We start from the raw sequence: 20818 nt of genomic DNA, 5'->3' as shown, positions 1-20818 counted from the left end.
TAGGCCATTCGGCCCATCTAGTTGACTCCGCCATTCAAATCATGTGTGATCTATCTCTATCTCTCAATCCCATTCTCCTGCCTTCTCCCCATAACGCCCGACACCCCGTACTAATCAAAAACCTATCAATTTCCACCTTAAAAATAACGATTGACTTGGCCTCCACAGCCTTGTGACAATGAATTCCACAGATTCACCACCCTCTGACTAAAGACATTCAGAAAAGAGGGAGGGTGTTAATTAAGGGAAACAGATATCAAACTAGAAAGCAAAGTTGAGATGGGAAGGCACAAAATGCTGGAGTAACTTAACAGGTCAGGTAACATCCCGAGTGAACATGTGTAGGAAAGAACTGCAGATGCTGGTTTAAATCGAGGGTTGACACAAAATGCTGGAGCAACTCAGCAGGACTTCAGACTGAAGAAGGATCTCGACCCGAAACATTACCGATTTCCAGAGATGCTGCCTGCCCTGCTCAGTTGCTCCAGCATTTTGTGTCTAACCTAGTGAACTTGGATAGGTAACATTTTGGGTTGGGACCCTTCTTCAGACTGGAAAGAAAGATTGAGCTGGGAGATCTGCCCTGATTTTAAATGGCGGAACATATTTTAAGGAGACAACTCTTTTCCCATTTCCCATGCTCATGTTTTGTCCCGTGACTGGGAAAGATGCGTTTTGACGGTACCTTTGTGAATGAGATACTCCAGCACACTGCAGTGACCAAACGCGGCTGCCGTGGCCACAGGCGTTACTCCATACCCATCCTTCTGATTGATGTCCCCATTGTTCCTCAGCAGTAATGCCACCATATCGTCACGTCCTTGCTTAGCAGCTTCGTGCATTGCTGTCCATCGCCGCACACAGGGCCGGTTAATAAGTGCTCCATGTTGGAGCAACACCGATACCATCTCGTAGGCATTCTTCCTCACAGCTTGTAGGAAAGGGGCACGAGAACATGACATAGAAAGGCACCTTTTTAGAGTCATATAGTCATAAAGCATGGAAACAGGCCCTTCGGCTCAACAAAGGACAATGGGGACCCGGCATGAGATAACCATTGGGAAGGGGGGGGGGAGGAGGGGACAAAAGGGGAGCCGGCGAGCTTTGTAACTTTGTCAGTGCTATAAGTGGCTGCTATTTATATACATTGTGTATGCAAGCAAAGAATCTCACTGTGCCCAGTCACATGTGACAATAAAGTATTCCTATTTCTATTCCTATTTCTAAGTGTGTGTAAGTAAGAACTGCAGATGCTGGAAAAATGAAGAAGTGTCTCAACCCGAAACGTCACCCATTCCTTCGCTCCATAGATGCTGCCTCACCGGCTGAGTTTCTCCAGTATTTTTGTCTAAGTGTGTGTAGGTAGTTTAGATGCTACTTTGGCATTGGGCTTGGTTTTCTTGGTTGAGCGCTTATCCTGGTGTTTTAGAGTGTTCTTCGTGTTATAACAGTAATTATCCCACTTTCTCACCCATTCCCTACATGCTAGGGGCAATTATTTACAGAGGCCAATTAACCTCTTTGGGACGGAGGAGGAAACCGAGGTACCAGGAGGGAACCAAGGTGGTTACAGGAAGAACATGCAAACTCCACACAGACAGCATTCGAGGTCAGTATCGTGCCTGGGTCTCTGGCGCTGTGAGGCAGCAGGTCTACTCGCTGCGGCACTGTGCCGCCACGTCAAGGGGAGTGATGATATCAGAGACAGCAGCATCACACCTGAATGATAATGACAATGATCTGATGCTCAAGAATGTGTGGTGCTCAAACAAGCTCAGGTTGCTATTTTGTGCAATCTCTCAAATAAATCTACATATATGCTTGCTAAGCACATGAGTCATGAGCTTACTCATTTTAAAGGGGCCTGTCAATGACCATCAGGATAGCTCTCGTTGGGTGCCTTTGTTAAATAAGTATTTATTTAACTGTGCCTCGTTCACCTTTAACAAGGAGTTTAAAATGTGAAATTATATTATCTTAAATGCTCCCTGAGGTTAAGTTTGAATACAGCCCCTCAAATTCCAGCTGGCATGTGACATGTTTTGGTATCTCATATCCTCAGTATGCAAAGCTTGTTACAGTCTCTAGAATCTTTTTCTCCAGAGATGCTGCCTGATCCGTTGAGTTACTCCGGCATTTCGCGTCTATCTTTAGAATCAGGCTCATGATTGTTATCATTTGGGCATTGTGGAATTAGGTTATCTAAATCATCTGAATGCTTAAGGCGGAGAGAAATTTTTTAGCAAAAGCTGTAATGTAAACAAGGTAAACGAAAGGCCAATTCCTTACATGACTTAGCAATGGGAGCTTCTGTTTAGAGGGATCATGGTGAATGGAAACAAAAACCTTGGACTGATGCACAAAAATATTCAGTATCAGGCGCCCTCTATTGTCTAATTTATGACTTCACCATGAGTAATCTGCCACTGGTTAATGTGATTCCATTGAGAATATAAAGCTTTGAAATCTGTAATGAACAAGTGAGAGGGCATGGTTTTAAGAATTTAAATCAGACAGAAGATAGACACAAAAATCTGGAGTAACTCAGCGGGACACACAGCATCTCTGGAGAGAAGGAAAGGGTGACATTTCGGGTCGAGACCCTTCTGAAGAACGTCACCCATTCCTTCTCTTCAGAGATGCTGTCTGTCCCGCTGATTTTCTCCAGCATTTTGTGTTCCATCTTCGGTTTAAACCAGCATCTGCAGATCCTTCTTACACATTAAATCAGACAGAGATTGGAATAGCTGAATAAAATTAGCTATTTTTTTACTCAGGCGCCCATTCCTTTAGTTGGGAGCTTCATTCGGAAAGAATGTTTTTTTTAAATTCCCAGTATACTCGAAAAACCTCAGTTCCAATAAATTATGACATTATAATGCCTCAAGATCAATGTAAACCAACAAGCTTGCAAGCTGACATTTTCCACAAAGACTTGCAGACAAACATGTAAGAAATAGTGTGCGTCATTGGGTTGCCTCATTAATGCTGCCTGTCAATGTAAATGTTTTTTAAAAGCAATATTAAAATAATGATGCAATCCAATGCAAAATGTCACTGGCAGGTGCAGCACTTGCAAATTTGCACTGCAATTTTTTCGGATAGCCATAGATACAGGATGTGAATCCGCAGAACAGGATTTGCCGTGGATCAAACAGGGCTGAGTCAGCCAATATTTTAGTTTAGTTTAGTTTGGTTTAGTTTTGAGATATAGCACGGAAACAGGCCCTTCGGTCCACCAAGTCCGCACTGACCATCCGATTATTTGTACACTAGTTCTATCCTACCCAATAGGGACAATTTATGGAAGCAAATTAACCTACAAAATTACACATCTTTGGAATGTGTGAGGAAACCTGGAGAAAACCCACGCGGTCACGGGGAGAACGTACAAACTCCGTACAGACAGCACCTGCAGTCAGGATCAAACCCGGGTTTCTGGCGCTGTAAGGCAGCAACCCTACCACAGCGCCACTGTGCATTCCATAAACTCTGAACTGCATTTTATTACAAATATGATGGGTTATAGACAACAGACAATAATCAATAGAAATTAACTTTGGGGTCTTTACTAGATTGTTATTGTTCTGTGATTCTATTTTGCTGTTGCCATTTTCTTTTCTTCATTGGTCAACATCACTCTGTGACATGGATATGTGCAGGAAGTCAACACTGTTCATCTTTTGAACAGGATCTTTATGCAACGACTACAGGCTGTAAATAAATCCCATGGCACCACAACAGGCACAGCAGATGGAACAAATTACGAGCAGAGCAATTGCTAAAGATATCATTTTAGAATACAGGCACCTCGCATTCTACAACGTGTTTGATTTGTGCATTTTGAAAAGGCGCTTGTTTCTTCAATACCAAAGCTTGATTTACACACTGGGATTTTCAGAATCACACCCTCAAAAATACCGATGACAGCGTGTTACTGTATATGTTTAATTTACGCTTTTTCAAAATTACTCTGTTTTTTCAAGCACGTAAACCCTGTGTAGAGCACGAGGTGAATGAATTAATACTTTATTGTCACATGTGACAAGTCACAGAGAAATTCTTTGTTTTGCATACCCAAGGTATGCAAAGAGTCACCACATAAAGGGCGTAGACAAAGTTACAAAGTATTCCATGCCAGGTCCTCTTTGTTCTCCCCCCCCCCCCCCCCCCCCCCCCCCCCCCCCCCCCCCCCCCCCCCCCCCCCCCCATGGCAGTTCCCCCAGGTGTCTACACATATCAATTAAACACGAGGAGAGGGGGGAGGGTTTGGAAGTGGACAGAATGGCATTGCTTCTTACGATAATTCTATGATAACTCTTAGTTTAAATCCTCTAATGTGAGTGTTATTACATCTTTTCTATGTTTCTATGTTAAGGTGCAAGCTGTTCTAATTGCAGCAATGATTCATAATCGGGATTATTGACTACGTTTTATTCATAAAACAAATTGACATCAGAATTTATTTCTAGTGTTAAGAATTTTTTAAGATCGGAAATCTTAATAGAGACTACTTCCAACTTCCAAGTAAGATCTACTTCCAATCAAGGTACCAAGAGAGAAAAATTCAAAGAAATAAATTTAGGGTGGCATGGTGGCGCAGCGGTAGAGTTGTTGCCTTACAGCGCCAGAGACCCGTGTTCAATCCAGACTACGGGTGCTGTCTGTACGGAGTTTTTACGTTCTTCCCCAGACCGCGTGGGTATTCCCTGGGTGCTCTGGTTTCCTCCCAGACTTCATAAATGTACAGGTTTGTAGGTTAATTGGCTTTAGTAAAAATTGTAAACTGTCCCTGTTGTATAGGGTAGTGCTAGGGTACGGGATGATCGCTGGTCGGCGCGGACTCGGGGGACTGAAGGACTGCATCCACGCTGTGTAAACTAAACTCTAAAACTACTCACCGATCAGCAGTGGTGTTTCTCCCTTGTTGTTAGTGAGATTGGGACAAATTCGCTTCTCCAAAAGAGCCTGCACATTTCCCACTATCCCGGCGCCAGCAGCCAGAGTAAGCGGAGATTCCCCATCTTCAGTCTTTTGTTGCCAGATTGTTTTGTATGAAGCTAAAATCAACAATATAGAAAATAGAAGGAACCACTTATATACCGAACATTTAAAAAAAAAACTCACTGTAACTTCATTTCACCCCCCACCCCCCACAATTAAAATGAACATAGAATCCTCAGCTTGAAATCGGGAACTAATGTTTCAGAAAAGAATTATTCTCTGAATAAGCAGCACCTTCATGGTTTGGCCAAGACAGCCAGAGCAGCTGAAAATACATTATGTTATTTGTTATATGCATAGTAAATGAGTGAGATAATTTAATTTAGTTTAGTTTAGTTTAGAGATACAGCATAGAAACAGGCCCTTCGGCCCACCGAGTCTGGACCGATCAGCGATCCCCGCACATTAGCACTATCTTGTACATGCTAGGGATAATTTACAATTTTACCAAACCAATTAACCTACAAACCTGTACGTCTTTGGAATGTGGGAGGAAACCGAAGATCTCGGAGGAAACCCACGCAGGTCATGAGGTGAACGTACAGACAGCACACGTAGTCAGGATCGAACCCCGGTCTCAGGCGCTGTGAGGAAGCAACTCTACCGCTGTGCCACCATGCCACCCTAATGGTCAATAAAATATCCATTTTGCAGCTGTAAAATCTTATCCGGACTGCTTTGGGGAATGTTGCATTTCAGTCAAAACATTACTCTCCCCCAGAGATTAAATATTATCCCTCAGCTTCATTGAGCAGGGAAGTCACAAATTCACTCTGTGGTTTGTGCTGAGTGTCTTTATATCACTCTGGGCTGCTGAGAAAGTTCATCATCTGCTGGGAAACCCGATGGGATATTTCATTCCGCCGCTATCCAGAACTCTCTGCTTGAAGAGCAAATGGGTTGACGTTCATTACAGGGCAGAATTAGATTCAACTGTAATGACTTCTAAACTGTGATATCCTGCTATTATTCGCATTTGAGGTTCTCAGACTAATAACAGACAATTAGATGTAGGACTGAAGGGTGATTTCCATCCATGGGCTCATGTTCAGTGCTTTAAGGAGGACATTCAAATTGTGCTTTGAGTCTAACGAAGGGTCCTGACTTGAAATGGCAGTCTGATGAAGGGTCCCGGCCCTAAACGATGAATTTGAAGAATGGTCCAGACTCAAAACTTCACCTATCCATGTCCTCCAAGCCGCTGATCTGCTGTATTGCTCCAACACTTGATGAACACAACACGGTCCATCATGGGTACTGACCTCCCCACCATCAAAGGAATCTATGGGAGGCGCTGCCTCGAAAAGGCAACCAACATCATCAAGGACTCACACCTCCCTGGCCATGCTCTCATTTCACTCCTGCCAGAACTCTGCAAGCTGTAATGTACAGGTTCAGCAACAGCTTCTTCCCAACAAAACCCTGTCTCTTGAACACAACAAATTCCAACGAAACTCCAAACTACCAACTGCCTGGATTGCACTAGGGACTTTGGGCTCTGTTTTATTCTTGCACTATATTGCCCTTTTTATTGATTGGACTTATTTTGATTATTATGTTGACTATTGAGCACTGAGTTTCCAAAAAAACCTGTCGTGATGCTGCAAGTAAGAATTTTATTGTCCCATTCTGACGCATACAGTATGACAATAAAACACTCTGGGAGCCCCTGTCCCACTTTCACGACCTAATTGGCCACCTCTGCCGAGTTTGCCCTTGACTCATACTCGCAGCATGGTCGCCACGAGGTCGTAGGAAGTCTTTGTAACTCTTGCTCGTGCTCGTGAATGGTCTCCGCGTACTCGTGACCTCAAGTAGGTTGCGGCGTTTTTTCCAGCCTGATACAAAACGTCCACGAGTAAAAAAAAAGGTCGGCATGGAAAGAATTGATAATTTTTACTCGTAGGTAGGTCGTAGTAGGTCATGATGGTGGGCGTAGATAGTCGTAGGTCGGTAACTGGCCCGAGAAAAAAACCGGAAACATGACATCATTTTATCATGTGATCATTTCCCACTCATAGCTAGTTGTAGTCGGTTTTAGGTGTGGAAGGCTGAGGTCGAAGGGGGTCGTAGGAGGTAATTGACATGGTCGTAGGAGGTGGTAGACATAGTCGTAGGAGGTCTTTTACTTCGGCGAGTCAACACGACCTTGACATTTTTTTCAACTCGTCTAGGGTCTTCAAAACTCGTGGATTAGGTCGTTCAAGTCGGACAGGCCCTTTACTCTCCTGACTCTTGACTCTCTACTCACAATCTAGGACAATCTCAAGCACTTGTTGAACGGGTTGAGCTGCAGCTTCATGCAGTGGAAACCACCCCTTCTCATCCGCTTCATCCAATGCAAATTTATGTTTAATCAACTTCTGGAGTTCGCAGATTTCTCCTAGGACAATAAGAGACAAAATGATACATTAATTGAGAGCTACAGCATCGTAAAATACATCATTCAAAAGTCAGTCTGCATACCTTGCCTGATTGCTTTCACGATCTGTCTGTTTTCTTGGCTGAGTGGTAAGATGCTGAAAAAAAAGAAACATAACATTGACAAAATTCTTATTCTGCATCATAGAAAATTATTGCATTGGGTAAGCAGTGTAGAAATTAGCTGTTTGGTTCATATATTCTGCAGAATCATACAGCATGGAAACAGGTCCATTAGCTCAACTTGTTCATCCCAACCAAGGTATTGAGGTTATTGGTTAAAGATATTTACAAATACATTCAATAAGGAAACACAGCAAATGTATTTTTTTCAGGGAATATTAAAAGTGTGGAATTTAGGTAGTGGTTGAGGCAGATATCTTTTATGGTTTCCTTAAGAAACCCTTTGAGCATACAAGTGGAAAATGTGACAGGATTATTGGAAGGCTGAATAAAATGAGGTGAATGCAATAGGCAAAGACATGGAGTATAAACACCGACAGGGTGGTGGGTATATGGAATGAACTGGCAGAGGGACCTTATCGAGGTGCTGCGGTCACGGAACTGGGAGTCCGCCCGCAAAACCCCAAGGCTCGGTTGACCGCGACCTTTCACTACAGCTAAATTTCCACAACTTGTGGAATTGGTTTATTTTTCATATTCCATTGTCTATCCATGTCCTTGTTATGCCTTAGAGATGGAAAATGTGCACAACACTCCAAGTGCCGGCTGTCCCATGGTCCTGTGCATATTTAATATATCTCCATTAATTTTAATACTATGCTCCCAGAAACAAATTTGTGGTTTGATTTGAGGTGCAGAATTAAATTACTGATTCACTACTTTCTCGATATTTCTCTGATTTTCCTCTCGTTGATTTCTTATTTCTAAGATGCAGATAATACTTGTACATTCATCCTGTATTAAATTTAATTTGCCAAACTGTAGAGTCCGCAAGCTTTCTTGTGCTATTTTCGTGAAACACTGGTGCCTGACTTCTCCAATTTGAAAGGTTTCCCTTTACACCTCAACCCCATGACTTTTTTTAGATGAATGTATGCAATTTGAGAGTCTTTTTTTTGCTTAAAATTTAGACTTAATACCACATAAAAATTACCTTTCATTACAGCGAGTTGACTGATCACTAGCTTCTAAACTCTGCTGGATTGCATACTGAGTCAGGTGGTCATTATCCAAGTTAATGTTCACATCCATTATCTGGATACAATAATCTGCACTAAAACCGAACAAGAGTTAGGATAAAATGGGAGGAATAGTTATTTATCAGGTAGGATAACCATAGGATAGCAGACAAGTTTCATAGCAACGAATAGCAAGCTTATAATGAAACCAAGAAGGCCTTTGGTATTGAAAATGGCAATTTAGAACAACAGATTTTAACAAAAGATCACTTAGTTCAAACACATATTTGATGTTTCACACCATATTTCTTTTCAATTTAAATCTACATTTGTCTTTATAAAAAAAGTCTATTTGACATCTACTTTTACAATAACAAAGCATGCCCTTGGAAAAAAAAAACATGAAAACAACCTGATGTGAAGTAGCAATAGAGGAAGAAATTGGAAAGATGGTGAACAAGTGAGAATTGATTGCAATAAATGAGAATAGATTTACTGAGCATAAATATTTGATAAGGTGAGTTTTAGAATAAAACTAAATTAGTCATAAAATCTTAGAGCCATACGGACTCTCAGCCCACCTCCTTCATGCCATGTCCATGCTAGTCCTGTTTACCGTGTTTGGCCCATATCCGTGTGAACCTTTCCTCTCCATGTACCTGCCTAAATGTTTTATAAATTATGTACAAAACATCAGGTGCCAAAGGCTATTGGCCATCATGCAGCTTTTAAAGTCAGATTTTACTTTGAATAGAAACATAGAAACAATTTGGCCCTTAGGTACAATGGCTTGGAGAAGGTTTATTTATTTAATATTGCATACGATTTAAATTGAAAGGATTGTGAGATTTTAAAAGGACATGCCACAAAGTTTCACACTTCGGAAGTGAAAATGTTAAAAATTAGGAAACATTGCTACATACTAATTATGAGGCTGACAGCACAAAGTGAAAAAAATAATGGAATATTGGCGAGGCTATGATTGAAATTTAGACTGGCCAAGATAAAACAAAAGAAAGTGATGCATAGGAACTTAAAAGTAATATTAAAGATATAGAGGCCTTCCAAAAATAAAATCATGGAATCCATTTGACAGCAATTTAAATATAAAGGAGACTCATATATAACATAAATATTTAATGTAATATCTTAATAGGATTTTTTTTTTTCAAATAAATCCATTAGGAATAGATAGTGAGTTACTGAAATCTGGGGGGAAAGTGCAAACTATCATTTGGGAGGAAGTTGGTTGAGCCAAAAATTAATTTATTTGGGTGGGGAGTTTAATTAGAGTTGGAATTAATTATTTTAAGACTAACTGATAATTAACAGATAAACAAAACCCACAGAAATCATATATTGTGAATAATTTCCTGACATAAACAATTGGCTACACAAATCCCCCTCATAATAGATTTCAATAAACTTGTGGAAGTTGAAAAACGTGCAGAATATTGACATTAATTTGGAAAATTAACCTCATTATTATCTTGTCAGTAACATACACATGCCATGACAAACCTTAAGGGAATTCACATGTGATATGGATCCAGTTTTTATGCCGAATTAGAACCGGCATGCATGGTGGCACAGCGGTAGAGTTGCTGCCTTACAGCACCAGGGATCCAGGTTCAATCCTGACTACAGGTGGTCTGTACGGAGTTTGTACATTCTCCCCGTGACTGCCTGGGTATTTCCGAAATCTTCAGTTTCCTCCCACACTCCAAAGATGTACAGGTTTGTTAGTTAATTGGCTTTGGTAAAATTGTAGATTGTCCCTAGTGCTTGTGTGTGGGCTGATCGCTGGTCGGCGCGGACTCGGTGGACTGAAGGGTCTGTTTCCTTACTGTATCTCTAAACTATACTATCAAACAGTGCTAATAGCTGAGGACATTTGTACACATTTAATGCCAATACTGTAAACATCGCATGTTATTGTAGCAATTGTATGATCCTTTTATGCTGATTTCAGCACTGCTCTATATGCTGTAAGGGCAATGTATTGTGAGGTTTTTCTGTACTGCCACAGTATGTGTCCATTTATGTTGTTATTTTTATTCTCAAATACAAATGTTCTAGTTTCTTTAGTTTTAGAAATACAAGGAGGAACCAGGCCCTTTGGCCCACCGAGTCCGCACTGACCACAGATGCCCGCACACTCACACTACCCTACACACAATTATGATTTACACCAAGCCGGGTGTAAGGCAGCAACTCTACTGCTGTGCCACCGAGCTGCCCCATTCAATTCATAGGAACCAAAGACTATGGAGTAGTTTGAGTGCCTTGAGGTTCTGTAAGGTGCTGCATAAATATTGCTTTTATTTAATATCATTCAGAATGCGCAGGCAGACGTGGTTCGTTTCAGGTTTCACATATTTTAAAGCAATTCTCACAAATTAAAATTGTGCTTAGAATTTCCTGTTAACATAAGGAGTTAACGTTAGGGTAGTTACAGTATCTGATCAATCATGATTTTATTGAATGGTGGAAGGGATAAATGGATCGTTTAGCCTTCTTCTAATCATATTGTTTGTTCCCCTCTCTCCCCAGCCTCGATTAACACACACGCACGCACAATTTTCCTGAAATGTTGAGACAGCTGCTAGTAAAGGTTAATGCGTCAAAAAAAAGCAGTTAAAAGTTGAGTTGAACCTGTACAAAGCATGGGCAAGGCCACAGCTGAAGAATTATAGTCAATTCTTGTCACACACTTTGAAAAAGATGTGAAAATTCAAGGCAGGCTGTCGAAAAGATTTACTGCGACGTTTCGAAAGGCGAGAGCTTTCAGCTGTATGAAGTGATTGAAGTTGGAGAAGCTGAGACGGTTCTCGTTGGAGCAAAGAAGTTTCAAAGAAAGTGGACAGAAGTTGAAAAGCGAAGAAAAATTCCAACTACAATAAAAAGCAAAAAAATGCCTGCATCCAGGAAAAGAGCTTGCAGGCAGCATCTAAGAGAGAAACAAGAGTTAGCATTTCATGACAATGAAGTGGCTGAAGCCAAGCGAGATTGCGGGGAGCTAGCACCGAGCGGTGGGGCCGAACGGCCGTCAGCTCTACTATTATCCCACAGAGGGACGGGGCAGCGTTCTTCAAAAAACAGTGGTAGCTATACCCTCCCCTCCTCTCTCTCTCACACCTATCCCCCTTCCCTCCCCGTCCCCGTCCCCTTCCACCCCTCTCTCCATCCTCTCTTCCCCCTCTCCCACACACCCGCCGCCGCCGCCGCCATTATCATCCCGCGGTCCTCCCCGCATCGGCACTCGGCTGCCCGGGCTGGAGTCCGGGAGCGGGAGGACCGGCTCTGCGCTCGATGCAGCGGCACTGGAGGACCGGCCCAGCCGCAGCGCCGTCGCCATGGCCGGCGTCCTCAAGAAAGTGAGTGGAGGTCAGGCCGATAAACCTACAGGGCGTGGGGTGGGGAAGGAGGGAGGAGAGAGAAGAAAAGGAATACCGAAGATGGAGACAAAATGCTGGAGTAGCTCAGCGGGACAGGCAGCGTCTCTGGAGAGAAGGGACGGGGGATGTTTAGGGTCGAGCCCCCATTCCTTCTCTCCGGAGATGCTGCCTGACCCGCTGAGCTACTCCAGCATTTTGTGTCTGTCTTCGGTGTAAACCAGCATCTGCAGTTCCTTCTCAGACATGAAAAACAAACAGATGGAAGAGGGGAGTTGTAGGCAGCGGGGTGTGGAGGGGGCTGTGGAGGGGCAGATAGAGAGAGGTCATCGGGAGGGCGTCGGGGGAGGAGGGTGGGTATCTGGAGAGGAAGGGAAGGTGGTGGGTTGGGAGGGAGGAGGAGGAGGAGGGGGGGGGGGAGGGAAGGAGGAGGTGGGGAAGAGGGAGGAGGAGGAGGGGGGGGGGGATAGAGATGTGGAGGAGAAGTAGGAGGTGGGGGGGGGGGGGGGGGAGGGTAGAGGGAGGGAAAGATGAAATGAGGGTAGTGTAGGGGGGTGAAGGAGAGCAAGGAGGTGGGGATCGAGGGGATGGGGTGGAGGAAAACAAGGTGTAGGGGATCGACGGGAAGGGTTGGGGTGGAGGATGGGGAGAGGTTTAAGTGGGAAGACGGAAACACAGGTAAATGGAGGAGGAAAGGTGGGGGGGACATGCACAGCGGATGAATGAGACATGATAGAGACAGATGTCAGACAGAGAGAGACAAATATTTAAGGGAGAAAGGGAGGTCATGCAGGGATCAAATAATTGTATCAATCTGCAGTCTATTGGATAGAGAAAGGGGGGGTCTGAAAGAAAAAAATATTGTGGTAAGATAATATATATAAACATCTGGATAAACAGGGTCTGATTAGGAACAGTCAACATAGATTTGTGCTTGGAAGGTCATGTTTGACTAATCTTCTTGAATTTTTTGAAGAGGTTACTCGGGAAATTGATGAGGGTAAAGCAGTGGATGTTGTATATATGGACTTCAGTAAGGCCTTTGACAAGGTTCCTCATGGAAGGTTGGTTAAGAAGGTTCAATTGTTGGGTATTAATGGTGGAGTAGCAAGATGGATTCAACAGTGGCTGAATGGGAGATGCCAGAGAGTAATGGTGGATGGCTGTTTGTCAGGTTGGAGGCCAGTGACTAGTGGGGTGCCACATGGATCTGTGTTGGGTCCACTGTTGTTTGTCATGTACATCAATGATGTGGATGATGGTGTGGTAAATTGGATTAGTAAATATGCAGATGATACTAAGATAGGTGGTGTTGTGGATAATGAAGTAGATTTTCAAAGTCTACAGAGAGATTTATGCCAGTTGGAAGAGTGGGCTGAAAGATGGCAGATGGAGTTTAATGCTGATAAGTGCGAGGTGCTACATCTTGGCAGGACAAATCAAAATAGGACGTACATGGTAAATGGTGGTGAATTGAGGAATGCAGTTGAACAGAGGGATCTAGGAATAACTGTGCACAGTTCCCTGAAGGTGGAATCTCATGTAAATAGGGTGGTAAAGAAAGTTTTTGATGTGCTGGCCTTTATAAATCGGAGCATTGAGTATAGAAGTTGGGACGTAATGTTAAAATTGTACAAGGCATTGGTGAGGCCAATTCTGGAGTATGGTGTACAATTTTGGTTGCCTAATTATAGGAAGGATGTCAACAAAATAGAGAGAGTACAGAGGAGGTTTACTAGAATGTTGCCTGGGTTTCAGCAACTAAGTTACAGAGAAAGGTTGAACACGTTAGGTCTTTATTCTTTGGAGCGCAGAAGGTTAAGGGGGGACTTGATAGAGGTCTTTAAAATGATGAGAGGGATAGACAGAGTTGACGTGGATAAGCTTTTCCGACAGAGTAGGGAAGATTCAAACAAGAGGACATGATGAGAATTAAGGGACAGAAGTTTAGGGGTAACATGAGGGGGAACTTCTTTACTCAGAGAGTAGTAGCTGTGTGGAATGAGCTTCGAGTGAAGGTGGTGGAGGCAGGTTCAATTTTATCATTTAAAAATAAATTGGATAGTTATATGGAAAGGAATGGAGGGTTATGGTCTGAGTGCAGGTAGATGGGACTAGGGGAAAATAATTGTTTGGCACGGACTTGTAGGGCCGAGATGGCCTGTTTCCGTGCTGTAATTGTTATATGGTTATAAACTGGGAAATATAGGTGGGCTTGAGTAAAGGGAAAATAAGACCACTGGAGATATAGAGAGTGTTATGAAAAGTAGAGGGGAAAACAAGATGTGGGGGGGAAGATGCAGAAAGAATGAGAGAGAAAAAGTGTAGTGTAAAGTGGGAATTAAATGGGTGCTACATTTAAAAAAAAAAAGTGTAACCTGTACTAATCCACTTTCTTTCCTGCAGACCACTGGATTGGTGGGTCTTGCTGTGGCCCAGAATCCCCTTGAGGTACAGTCTTGTTAAACTTTTGTTTTGAGTTCTGTGACTAATTTGTTGAACTGAAAAGCAAGTTCAGTATTCATCATTATTTAATTCCTTTCTAAAATGATGTGCTGGAAATATAGCTGAAATTCAGGCAATAACTTTCTTGTGAAGGGCCAAGGAGGGTAGTTGTTTATTTTGAAAACTATCATTTGACTGGTTAGAATAATCCAATGGAATTGAGTTTTAGTTTAAAAATACAGTATGGAAACAGGTCCTTCAGCCCACTGGCCATCAATCTGCTGCTCATGCTAGTTCTGTGTTATCCCACTTTTGCATCCACTCCCTACACACTAGGGGCAGTCATTCGCAGAGGCCAAATAACCTACAAACCCGCATGTCTTTGGGACGTGGGAGGAAACCGAGGTACCAAGAGGAAACCAAGGTTGTCACAGGGAGAACGTGCAAACTCCACGCAGCCAGAATTCGACATGTCTTTGGGATGTGGGAGGAAACCAGAGCACCTGGGGGGAAACACACACGGTCACAAGGAGTATGTGCAAACATTACACAGACAGCAACTGAGGTCAGGATCATACTCTGGTCTCTGGTGCTATGAGGCAGCGGCTGTGCCACTATGTCGCACATTTGTAGTGAATTAATATTTCTCTTTTGAAATCAAATACTTGTTCCTTGACCTATGCATACTTTTGGAGAAAATCTATGTTGGAATCAAAAGTTGCTAAGTATAGATGCAGAATTTGAGAGTTTTATTTGAACATCACTAAAAAAAAGTGACACTTTTCTGTTAAAAATGTATGATTATTTGAATGGTTCCATAAAGTTAGTGTAAAAACTAGTATGTGATTCTCACATAATAGGATTTTATATTGTCCTCCAATATGCATTTGATAATTGAATGCATTTGACTGTGCTTTCATTTAGAAAAATTCTGATTCATAATTTTGGAAAATAAGACATGGAATGCTGTACAGCCCTACTCTTTGCACCAATGAATATTGAAGTATAAAAAAATCAAGACCAAATGGTCTTTGTAAGCAAATTGTGTATACGCTGAGAATTCTCTGGAGGGCGAAGAAAACAAATAACAATAAACCACAAGTTCATGCTTCAAATATTTTTTTTTCTTTTTCAGAAACTAAGAATTTTGTACACCAGAGTCCTCACTGCACTTGAAGCCATCCCTCCAGATGCAGCATATAGGAAGTACACTGAACAAATCATCAATGAAAGGTTTAATTTGATCAAATCAGTAAGTTGGCTAACATTTCCAGGCATCCTTTTGAAAGACATACCCAAGGTTAAGTGAAAATGGTCACTTAGTGTATGCTAGATTAAAAAAAAGATAATGGATGTTGTTCCAAACAGTCTGTACACCTCCATTTAGTCTGCAGCAGCAGACCCCGAGCAAAACACCTTTGTTTCGTTCACAAATGTAATCCTACGTTTTTAGTTGCTTCTCACTTGAATTTTCTGCCCATCTCCCAATCTGAAATCTGTCTTTGCTGTCACTGCTCCACCACTGTCCAATGTTAGCTTGAAATTCAGCTTTTCATCTTCAGTCTGGACACTGGAGACTTGATATTCAACTTAAGAACTTCAGCTAATTACTTTTTTTTTGTTTTTGCTGTCTCTCTTCAGATGTGGCTTCATGTTTCTATGTCCGTTTATTCTTCTTCATCTTCTCTGCAATATTTTAAAGTAATTGTTAACTTGACATTAACTGCACCTTAACATAGATATCCCCTCTGTTTTCTGCACCTCTCCCCCATCTCTGCATCTTACAAGGGCACTTTTCCAATTCTTTTGAAGGATCCGTGACCTGAAATGTTCACATTTTCTCTCCGCACTGTTGTCGACTGATTTGCTGCGTGCATCTAGTATTGTCTGTTTTTGTTTTGAACTTCCAGCTTTTGTAGTTTTTTTTTGCTATAATAAGACATATTTTCAATGTTTTGACAAAAATGTGCTTTTGTTGCCTTTATTAGCAATGATCTCTGCATCTCTCTAAAATCCATATGCAAAAATATTTATATATTGCATTTTGTTATTGTGATTACCATTAACAAAAACCTTCTCTTGGCTTCCTCTTGAACTCTCACAAAAATTTGGGCGGAACAGTGGCACAGCTCGTAGAGCTACCGTCTCAGCGCCACACACCCAGATTCGATCCTGTGTGGAGTTTGCAAGTTCCCCCTGTGACTGCGTAGGTTTCCATTGTCGCTCCTGTTTCTTCTCACATCCTAAAGACTTGCGGGCTTTGTAGGTTAATTGGCCTCTATAAATTGTGTAGGGAGTGGATGTGTAGACGAAAAAATTAAAATCTTCATTTACTTAATTTTGATCAGAATTAAATAAGGTCACGAAAGGGTGTGCGGATGTGGGAATTGGCATCTCTTGTTGACCAGGTGCAGAAGAATATCATGGGAATTTGGCAAAACAAATTTAAGACGCATTATCACTTGAGGAATTGTTTTCTCTTGTCTGGAATTGCGTAGCGTTGGTGAATAAAGCACAACAAATTAGGACATGGATAAGAAAGCCTGTTTCTCAGTGGAAAGTTACTGAATGCTGGATCACAATAGTTAGCCCTGTAATGTTGGTAACTATTGTGATTAAAGCTGGGTAGACCTCCTACCACTAGTAGTGCAGAAACACTGCAGAAAATGGGGGCATATGACTGGCTCAGGGAGGAGACAGTGGTGCGGTCTGCTTGAAAGATGAGATAGAATAATGTCAAATGCCCTTGTATTATGTTTGACGTATTAACCATCTGTTGTTGAATGAGATTAACATAAACAAAAAGTATATTATGGCTAATGAAATAATGAATACCCATGTAGTGGATAGTAATAACAGGAAAACACACAGCCAAGGACGAAGTATATTTTCGTATAGTTGTATTTAACAAAAAACAAGTTGTTTACTGCATAGAACATAGAAACATAGAAAATAGGTGCAGGAGTAGGCCATTCGGCCCTTCGAGCCTGCACCGCCATTCAATATGATCATGGCTGAGCATCCAACTCAGTATACTGTACCTGCCTTCTCTCCATACCCCCTGATCCCTTTAGCCACAAGGGCCACATCTAACTCCCTCTTAAATATAGCCAACGAACTGGCCTCAACTACCTTCTGTGGCAGAGAATTGCAGAGATTCACCACACTCTGTGTGAAAAATGTTTTCCTCATCTCTGTCCTAAAAGATTTCCCCCTTATCCTTAAACTGTGACTCCTTGTTCTGGATTTCCCCAACATCGGAAACAATCTTCCTGCATCTAGCCTGTCCAACCCCTGCACTGTATAACTGTCGGCTAATTCTGCTGCAAAGACAGAGAACTGGTGAGCAGTCAACTGCCGCCATCTCTCCATGCAATAAAGTCTCTTGAAGCGAAACTCATATAACCATATAACAATTACAGCACGGAAACGGGCCATCTCGGCCCTACAAGTCTGTGCCGAACACTTATTTTCCCCATGTCCCATCTACCTGCACTCAGACCATAACCCTCCATTCCTTTCCCATCGATATACCTATCCAATTTATTTTTAAACGATAAAATCGAACCTGCCTCCACCACTTCCACTGGAAGCTCATTCCACACAGCTACCACTCTCTGAGTAAAGAGGTTTCCCCCTCATGTTACCCCTAAACTTCTGTCCCTTAATTCTGAAGTCATGTCCTCCGTCTCCGTTTTTCCTTCAATTTTCCTCTGTCAATTTCCTCGACAGGATGATAAAGTGGGAAAACATAAAACTAGCGTGAACAGGTGATCATTGGTTGAAGTAGACTCGGTGGGACAAAGAATTTGTTTCTATGCTGTTTATCTCTAAACGTTAAATAACAACATGGTGACGACTGAAAATGCACATTTCTTTGCATTGTATGTTATAAGGATTATTGAACTACTCTGATTTTCTCTACTATATCTTGCAATAGTGGCAGATAATTCTACTTTGATTCTCCCTGTCCGTGATGGTGGAAAGCAGGGGGTGATTGATGAGGGGAAGGCCTTGCACTCAAACAGCCATTTCAAGTCACCTCATGTGGTTTACATTGCAGGAGCATGATGTTCAAAAAGTAGAAGAGAAAATGAACTGTGGCCAGGTAGAAGAAATTATTACGCAGGTATGTCTCTACTATATAATGCTCACAGGAGAAAGCACTGAATATATTTGCAGGTTCCCTTGTGTTTTAGAAGCTGTAATTTAGTCGATCTGTGTCTTTTGTTGTTTGGCTTGTGCAGTGATTTGTCTTATTTCTGTTTGTAGAGTTTTGTCTCGTGTTTTAGTTGCATGAATGCACATTTGACACATTGACAGCTTATCTAATTTGTGTGCAATTCAAGACATAACCTGATTTTGAGCATAAATTCCTTAGTTGTTCATCCACGAGGCTGTATTCCTAAATTCAATACAATACAATACAATACCATTTATTTGTCATTTGAACCTCACATGAGGTTCAAACGAAATTTGGTTTCTGCAGCCATACAAGAAAAGAACCAAGACACATACCAACACAATTTACACAAACATCCATCACAGTGAATCTCCTCCTCACTGTGATGGAAGGCAAATTCTTGTCTCTCCCCTGCTCTCCATTCCTCTCCCGATGTCAAAGCCCCCGGCGGGCGCTAGCAAGTCCGCGGCCATTTAATGCCACGCCGGGCGATGCAAGGCCCTGCTCCGCGTATTGATGTTGGACCCCCCGGCGGGCGCCAACAAGTCCGCGGCAATTTAAAGCCGCGCCGGGCGATGTAAGGCCCCGCTCCAGGTCACTCTCAACCCCGCAATTCGAGTGGGAGAAGTCGCTGCCGGTGCCCCGCAAAGCAGTCTCCCGCCGGGGACCCGCGAGCTCCCGGTGTCACCATCCACCGGAGTCGGGTTGCAGCCGCGCGCCACCGCAGCTCTCCACGCTCCGAACTCCTCACGCTCCGAAGCTGGCCAGCTCCATGATGGTAGGTCCGCAGCTCCGCAGGCTCCGTGACTTGAGCCCCCAGGTCGTTCCGGTTGGAGGCCGCTCCACGGTGCTAGGCCCCAACAACAACGGAGACCCGACAGAGAAAAGGTTGGGTCTCCATGCAGGGAAGAGATTTAAAAGTTTCCCCCACCTACCCCCCCCACCCCCCACACATACACATTTAAAAGCCCACTACAAACTATACCCTCAACGGGACAAAAAAAAAACACAGACAGACTGCAGAGGCCGCTGCGACGTCAGCCGCGCCGACCACCCATTCATTACTTATAGGAGAAAAATTAGATCATTTGGCCCAGCGCCTGGTCCGCCATTCAATCATGGCTAATTTATTTTTCCCTCTCAATCCCATTCTCCTGTGTTCTCCCCGTAACCCCTGATACCCTTACTAATCGAGAATCTGTCAATCTCCGCCTTAAAAATATCTATTGACGGACTCCACAGCTTTCTGTGGCAATGAATTCCACTAATTCCTGTGGAAATCCTCATCATCTTTTCTACAGGTACACCCTTTTATTCTGAGGCTATGGCCTCTGGTCCTAGATACACCCACTAGTGGAAACATCCTCTCCACGTCCACTCTAACCAGGTCTTTCACTATTCGGTACGTTTCAATGTCCCCCCCCATATCTTTCTAAACTCCATTCGAGTACAGGTACAGCGCTGTCAAACACTCATCATACCTTAACCCAATCATTCCCGGGATCATTCTCGTAAACCTCCTCTGGACCCTCTCCAATGTCAGAGCCACTTGACAGTAGTCATTAAGGCACGATCCCTTGCTTTTGTTGGGCACTGGTGTATTAGTGTTGGTCTTGAGGCAGGTGGGAAACTCAGAATGCAGTCGAGGAGGTTAAAGATGTCCATGCCATGCAGATCCTGAGGATGTGGCCAGGGACCCCATCGGCCCAGTCACTTCATGGATTCGCGCACGGGTAGGCAGATCTGACATCTGCTACAGTGACCGTGACTACAGGTGCACCCAAGGCTGTCGGGGTGGATGGCTTCTTTCTATCGCCTTCTGTTCAAAGTGACTATAGACTGCATTGAGCTCCTTGGTGAGGAGTGTGATGCTGTAGCAGCTAAAGTGTGAATATAAATTACTTTGAGGCAGCATCTAGGGTGCTTGATATCCTTCAAAAAAGCAGTGGCTGGCAGTCTTTTAATATGCATCGGAGTTGATTAAGTTTTTTTAATGTTTGTAAATGCACTTGTTTATTTATTTTTATGTTTGATTACAGGCAGAGAATGAACTTTCACTTGCCAAGAAAATGGCCAAGTGGAAACCCTGGGAGCCTTTAATAGACGAAGCTCCTCACAACCAATGGAAATGGCCTATTTAAGCTTTATGTAAAATTCGGGTTGTGCAAACTTTCCTATATCTTGTTAATTCTGTGCTGTACAAATGTCATTAAAATGGTTCCCTGAAA

The 20818-nt window shown here is 42.8% G+C and overlaps 2 protein-coding genes across 4 annotated transcripts in view; one reads left to right on the top strand and one right to left on the bottom strand.

Moving 5' to 3' along the window:
• LOC129706185 (ankyrin repeat and SOCS box protein 15-like) overlaps positions 1–11925 on the bottom strand; it is a 26325-nt gene extending 14400 nt beyond the window's left edge. Inside the window, exons 1-6 of one of the 3 annotated variants that reach the window (XM_055650243.1) lie at positions 11780–11925; positions 8543–8662; positions 7471–7523; positions 7256–7387; positions 4902–5060; positions 686–931 (exon numbers count right to left, since the gene is read on the bottom strand). In XM_055650243.1, coding sequence (XP_055506218.1) covers positions 686–931; positions 4902–5060; positions 7256–7387; positions 7471–7523; positions 8543–8662; positions 11780–11925 — 856 coding nt within the window. Of the gene's footprint in view, positions 1–685; positions 932–4901; positions 5061–7255; positions 7388–7470; positions 7524–8542; positions 8663–11222; positions 11649–11779 lie in introns of those variants that run through there. The other 2 variants (XM_055650244.1, XM_055650245.1) reach the window with 2 other exon arrangements.
• Positions 11858–20818, top strand: ndufa5 (NADH:ubiquinone oxidoreductase subunit A5). Its single transcript, XM_055650246.1, has 5 exons — positions 11858–11944; positions 14369–14413; positions 15543–15659; positions 18471–18536; positions 20630–20818. The coding sequence occupies exons 1-5, from the start codon at positions 11924–11926 to the stop codon at positions 20729–20731; spliced, it is 351 nt and encodes a 116-aa protein (XP_055506221.1). The 5' UTR covers positions 11858–11923; the 3' UTR covers positions 20732–20818.

This window comes from Leucoraja erinacea, chromosome 19 (assembly GCF_028641065.1).
Source record: "Leucoraja erinacea ecotype New England chromosome 19, Leri_hhj_1, whole genome shotgun sequence".
In the NCBI taxonomy this organism is placed as follows: domain Eukaryota; kingdom Metazoa; phylum Chordata; class Chondrichthyes; order Rajiformes; family Rajidae; genus Leucoraja; species Leucoraja erinaceus.
Note: the sequence above shows the minus strand (reverse complement) of the source record. Positions and strands in the feature narration are given on the sequence as shown.